Source organism: Zingiber officinale, chromosome 3B (assembly GCF_018446385.1).
Source record: "Zingiber officinale cultivar Zhangliang chromosome 3B, Zo_v1.1, whole genome shotgun sequence".
In the NCBI taxonomy this organism is placed as follows: Eukaryota; Viridiplantae; Streptophyta; class Magnoliopsida; order Zingiberales; family Zingiberaceae; genus Zingiber; species Zingiber officinale.
This window is the reverse complement of record NC_055991.1, coordinates 57,042,459-57,049,126: the sequence shown is the minus strand read 5'-3', so window position 1 is coordinate 57,049,126 and position 6,668 is coordinate 57,042,459. Positions and strand designations below refer to the sequence as shown.

At 38.9% G+C, this 6,668-nt stretch overlaps 1 protein-coding gene across 2 annotated transcripts; it reads right to left on the bottom strand.

Annotated features, from left to right (window-relative positions):
• Nucleotides 1-1,690: 1,690 nt before the first annotated feature.
• On the bottom strand, nt 1,691-3,182 carry LOC122056502 (AT-hook motif nuclear-localized protein 23-like). Of its 2 annotated transcripts, none has more exons than XM_042618480.1 (2): nt 2,898-3,182; nt 1,691-2,797 (listed from the first exon to the last, which is right to left on the bottom strand). In XM_042618480.1, the coding sequence occupies exon 2, from the start codon at nt 2,774-2,776 to the stop codon at nt 1,910-1,912; it is 867 nt and encodes a 288-aa protein (XP_042474414.1). In that variant the 5' UTR covers nt 2,777-2,797; nt 2,898-3,182; the 3' UTR covers nt 1,691-1,909. The 2 variants fall into 2 exon arrangements, with proteins under 2 accessions (XP_042474414.1, XP_042474413.1); XM_042618479.1 differs by having other exon boundaries at nt 1,691-2,779; nt 2,898-3,175.
• Between the last annotated feature and the right edge of the window lie 3,486 nt (nt 3,183-6,668).

The following is a 6,668-nucleotide window of genomic DNA, read 5'->3' as shown; positions in this document are numbered from 1 at the left end:
CCACCAAAATGGTGCATTATATTGGTGCTCCCCTTGGACGTTGCTATCAATAGATAATGCTATCACTAACACTTTGTAATAATTTAAATATAGAGATATTTCTTTAATATGAACCTCCATGTAGAAGATTATTTTATTCTAAGTAAGATAACCGTACCATCACTAGTAGGAAGACTAAACACTCAAAGATGTAGCATTCAAATACTACCACAATGTCTTAGGTCGCAAGTCTAGTTATGTTCATGGATTAGGTTTGTAACTCACACCGCCACTAAAGACATATAAGATTTCAACATTTACATTTTCTATAACATCCAATTAACACATTGGAAGAGATAGATGCCCTACGAGAGACCGTAGTTGCACAATAGATAGGAGCAAAAATTAGGAATGATGCAAGAGGCACAAGATGATCAATGAGATGCTCGAGAGCATGAAAGATAGTTGTAGGAGATGTTGTAGTAATGTCTCATGAATTAACTCCCATGTTCTAAACATTTTTCAGATATCGCGCTTAGATCTTCCATTCTTATTAGTTATTTGACATTCATTTTTATATAACATGATACAACTTCTTTTTGAATTATTAATAAAAATTAATATTTTTACAATAAGTCCAATCACAGTGCCAACAGTGTGACTCAATTGGAGAAACAATAACAAATAAATATATTAAACTAAAATCCTACAAGACAAAGGACAACTTGAATAAAAGTATTTGCCACCAACAAAGCTCAAGCCACTACAACAAAATATGCTCAGAGCATCATTAATTAATTAAGGAGTATCAAGTTAAAACAGCGTTCTACTAGAAGGTTTAATATAAACTATATGGAGCACTTTATTTAAAAAAAAAAAAATTATGGAGATTAGTTTGAAACAACAACTCGACAAAATAAACTACCTCCCTAAACTAAGGGATAGATTGATGTGCATTGAGATCAAGAAAGGTGAACAAACAACTGTATATATCCACTAAAGAACTTGAGCTTGTCTGACTTGTAATTCTCTCCCCTAAATAATCCAAAACTCTTGTATGTATAAAAAGTGACAGAATAAATTTCCTTTAGAACCAACAGAAGCATGTGATCAACTTGATAATCAAATTACTAATATTGTGGTAAATTACTGTATATAATTTCCAAGGCCTATAACATATGGATGAGGATGCTCTAATACATCAAGTAAAATAAGAACTAAGTAAAGAAGTAAATTCATCATATATCATTATTGCTTATTGTATATTGTTTATAATATGCATGCGTAGATCATATCATAAAAGACTGAAGTGGTAATTAATCACATAGAAATTACTTGAAATAGGTAAACAAGAGAGGATATGTATTCTTGTCCCATTGTCTTTAGTGCATGTAACTGATCAATGGAATCTTTGAACGGTAAGATCTCCAAAAAAAAAAAAAAAAAAATCAAGAAAATCTCAAAACATTGGTTGTTGGATTCATGTATATATAGATCGACAAAGAGGGTTAAATTGAAGATTCGTTGGGAATTGCTTCGAGAAAGTAAAAGTTACCGGTCTTTCTGTTCAAAGACATGCACACGTGGGATCACAATGCCTCATTTACTCTTCTCCCAAGCCCTATTCCAATTGTTTATGATTAAATTCATGATCATTTCATTTCTTGTTTTTTTTCATCCAATTATATATCTCCATGATCGATCCAATTACTGACTGAATGAATTACTGATAAGATTAAGAACAAACAAGAGGTCTAATTAATTAATACATTAAGATCTCGGCACATATAGTCTTGCGGAGAGATATATCGATCGAAGGAGTAGTAGACAATTAAAGATGGAGTAGTAGTAGCAGTAATAGCAGTAGTAGCAGCGCATGTTAATGGCATGATTTCTCTGACCTTTGCCGGCGAAGTGAGGAGCTAAATGATCAGAACGGCGCCGGCTGGCCGGTGGAGGAGCCAGCCCAACCGTGTCCGTCCACTCCCGGCAGCTGGTTCATGTTGTTGAGGGGGAAATTGAACAATGGCAGCATCGAGGACGGGTCAGGGAAGGGATTGTTAATGTTCCCGCCGCCTCCGCCGCCGCTGCTGGTGCCATCTCCTGCTTGTTGTTGGAGGGCTTCCTCCTCCTCCAGTGGCAGCCGCTCGTAGGCCACGTTGGTGAACGACGCGGCGATGACGATGACCGGCCCGGCCGCGTAGAGCGCGCCCACGACGTTTCCTCCCACCACCTGGCCCTGCCCTCCGGCGAGGAAGATGGAGAGGCTGGTGGCCCCGGGCGGCGCGGGCGGAGGAAGGAACGACCCCGCCAGCGACAGGATCTCGAAGCGCCCCTGCAGAGTCACCACCCCGCCCGCGGCGCCCGACCCAGAGGGCTGCCGGAGCGTGACGTTGGTGACGACGCCGCTGCCGCTGAGGACGCAGACCCCGCGCTGCCGGCGGTGGGCGTAGGTGGCGATGCAGTCGAAGACGTCGCAGCCGGCGCCGACCTCCAGCATGTGGGCGCGCAGCACGTTGGCGCTCTCCCGCGTGATGATCACCGGAGGCTTCGGCCTGTTCTTCGACCCCGCCGGCCGCCCTCGTGGCCTCCGCGAAGCCACGTCTCCTCCCTGCGGCGCCGACGGCGACGACCCGTCTCGCTCCGCCGCGCCGCTGAATTGGTCGTGGTTCTCGCCGTTGGCGCTGGCGTTGTTGTCGTCGTCAGAGTTGGGCTGCTGGTGCGCGAGGTGGAGATCGGGCCGGTGATGGAGGTGGTGAACGTACCTCGCAGCGGTGCTCAGATCCAAGCCGGCCATAACCTCATCCAACAAAAATCACTGTGAGATAACGAAGATAAAATAATAATAACAATCACAAAAGAGCTGATCTTCTATAATTTAAAAAAAAAAAACAAATAGTGAAGAAAAGTTCATGAACCATATTTAAATGGGTCTTCTAATGATCGAGGACGAAAAACAAGTGGAGGGGGAAGAAGCAATCGATCAAGAAGGAAGAGCTAGCTAGCCGATTGAGATTGGAATTGAAGAAGTATGTGCAAACGAGGATCAAGGGGAAAGAAGAAAGAAAGAAAGGGGAGGAGAAGATGGTTTTCCAATGGAGGAGACAAAGAGGGGTTGCCTAGGAGTTGAAGAAACTTAAAAAATAATACAAATTGGTACAGTGATTGAGAAAGAGAGAGAAAGCCGTGATGGCATATAATATATTTGTTGTGGGGTTTTGATGGCGATGCATTTTCCATCCATTAATGCCGGGCTTAAACCATGGTTAAGGAGTTGTTAGTCTAGGGTTTAGTGAGTTGACCTAGGGTTTGGATTAAAGGCGAGGAGGAACTAAGTGGATAGGTTCATGAACGAGAGTGGCTTTGGGGCCCACGCTTTGTTGTCTCTCTGCCCCCTCCTCTCCGGTCCTCAAGAATCCGGTCCGGACCGCAAATTCAAGCGAGTCGGCCTACAGCCGCACCCGCGTTCCTGTCGGCGGTGGACCCCGCCATTCTTCACGACTCCGGTGGGCCCCACCTCAGCAACCAATAAATAGTCAGTAGTCGTCCTCCCTCCCTCCCCCTCCCTCCGTAACCCCGAGGCGGCGGCGTGGAAGGAGCCCGGGATTTCCGCCCTCCCCCTCAGCACCAGCTCCTGGTGGGACCCCATCCCTCCTGACCAAACAATAGACTCCACGTCAGCGCATTTAGATTACGTGTTGGCGGACATAAATGTAACGTGATTAGGTGCAGATACTGAGGGGGACCTGCTACCTAAGGTCATGGTTGATCGAAACAAGGCGAATCTTCGGAGTGCAGTTAATAGATTAGCGTGAGGAGGAGGAGGAGGAGGAGGTGGTGGTGGCGGTGGTGGCGGATCTGGTGGCTGGCTCGAGATCTAAAGCAAGTATACGTATACATATGCGCGCTGCTGCATGCTTTTGACCGGCTTGGGAGACGCCGCAGTGCACGTTGTCTTCTTGCGATGGGGGATGCCATGGAGAGTGACTCGCACTGTCTGTCGCCTTTAGCTTTAAGAAAGTGATTAAAGATGGGATTAAAATAATGGGATGTCATAATCACCATGGTCGATCGATCGCTGTGCGTTTGGACATCACCAAATTATATAAATTAACTAACTAATTAATTAATCAACCTTTAGCTAGCTAGCTACTCCATTAATTGACGTTCCAAGTAAACTCCTAGCTCTATGCGGTGCCTGTGCATATATACGTACGTAGTGTTTGGTGGATGATGTAGTTGTTAAATTTGTTCTTGTTTCCCTACTGTAATTAATTGAGGACAAACAAGGGAGTTGCTTCATGTTTGGAGATGCCTTGGCTTATTTTGATCTAGCACCTGTATATTTTTTCGATAAATTAATGAATAATAATAATAATAATACACTTATTATGAGCGCTTATGTTTATTAATATATATAATTAATCCATTCTTTTTTGTCAAAACTATGACCCGTTAATCATGAATAATTGTTGAGCTACTGCACCATGCATCAAACTGAATAGAAGGTCAACCAAAAGATATTGATTGAAATGGTAGTTGAGAATATAGTTAATATGCATAGTTTTTTCCAAGATGGTGATGCAATATAATTAATCTTCCTTCAGTGTTTGGCCAACAAACTGTCGAGTTTATTTTCGTATTTTTATGTTTCAATCATTAGAACTTTCTCTCTCTTTTTGAGTTAAAATATCAGGATAAGATTTATTTAAAGAACTTAACTAGGTAGCTTGTATAGGGATTATCAATAGATCACATTCATTTGTTCTCAAACCTTTTAAAAGATCATTAATTAACTAATCATATATTAGGGGCTATGAGAAGAAATTACCTTTGACATTTAATTTTTAATACTAAAGTATACAAATAACTGTCACAAAGCACTTGCTTAATTATTATAATTAAGTGCAATAAGTACAAGAATTGATTAGAAGTTTAGAACTCCAAGTTTGGATTTTTCTATTAATGGGCTAAACACATGAAGTTTATTTTAATTATGCGCCAATCAAATTTGTTCTACAAAGAGATTAATTAAGAAATTAAGGAACAGTGGATAGAATTATTCTATGAGATCGATGTTGAGCAATTAATTAGGAGAAAATAATTAATGAAGTACGTTAGACAAATTAATTGCGAGGTTTAATTAAGTAGACTGTATATGTTAATTACTAACCAGAAAATAAATTTATCTGATTATAATATTAATTGAGTTAGTTGAAAAATTAATTAAGTATTATTAACAAAAATTAATTAGGTATTATTTTTAAAATTAAATATGAAAATAGATGAAAAATTATATAATTGATTCATGAAATATGATATTATTTGAGCATCTTTAATAATAACCCTAAAAATTATATATATAAAAAATCATTCTAACTACCTATATTCTAGCCATTTATCATTATATATGTATATTTCTGGTGTTTTTTAATGAATTATTCAGTGACAATTCAATTTGGTCAAGGGGACTCTTAATTAATTGCTTTCTCGAGCTTCGAATTCAAAGAGGAATAGTTTAGCAATTAATTAATTAATTACGCAGATTTATGAAGTTCATATAAGTGATAGTCTCGCCGCAAAATCGTAGGCGAGCTCAATGCAAATAAGGTGTACATACTAATTTTTTAAGCATATGATATAAATTGTAGCGACATTTATTAAACCACATACTAATTCTTTCTTCAAAAAGCTAGGGTTATTGAGTCAAGCCGAACTAAACTGTGTTACTCAAACTTTTCTTTGGTAAGATAACGAAACCAAAATAATCTGGGCCTAAAATGAATCAAGTTATTCAAATAATTATTTCAACTTGCTTCTATGAGTTTGAATTTCGTTCATTTAGATTGTTTGAAATTAATTTTATATTTTTTAAATTTGTTTGGTTGATTAATTAACTTGATATTACAAGCTGATATGTTTATTTTGAGAGTTTTTCATTTATTTACAAAATTAAATTAATAACAATTTTGTTAATGAACCTAATTCATAAATTTTATATGTGGACATTATTTATAAATATTATTCATCAATAATTTATAATCTGAGTTCATAAATATTAATAAGTTGAGCATGTATGATTACTCTGTAAAAAAAATGATAATTTCAGTTAGTATTATTGGTTATTTATGAGGTGATTGGTTCGATTAGAAAATTTTTCATTTTCAAAGGAAGGTACATGGTTAAAAAAAAATAGAAAATAGGTATATAAGTTGGTAATTTAAAAAGGAAGGTAAGGCATTTGAGCATTCAAAATTTGTAAATGTGTGATTTAGTAAATAATGATATGCGATTAATAGAATTAATGAGCTTACTGAAAAAAAACACTACATTTCTTGGTCCGCAAATGATCGATTTGGTCCGCAAATGATAATCGAACACATTAAAGCGAATATTATTTTTTATTTATGAGATTATGGTCTCATAATTCTAGCTGAATTTGAGAAGGCCGGAGGAGGTGATGTAGAAACGAACGGTTGTTATGGGAGTAGGGTGAGATATGTACGGCCACGTGATGGTTTTCACGTGGAAGAAGGCAAAGGGCAGTCGCACGGCCAGCGAGATATTCTGCGGGCTGGCGCACGCCCGACAACTCATCAATAAGAGCGCACGAAATTCCATGAGGATAGGCGGGATTCGTACCGATCTTCCCGTTGCTATTATTTCGGTGGGGCCCATCCAACCTCCCA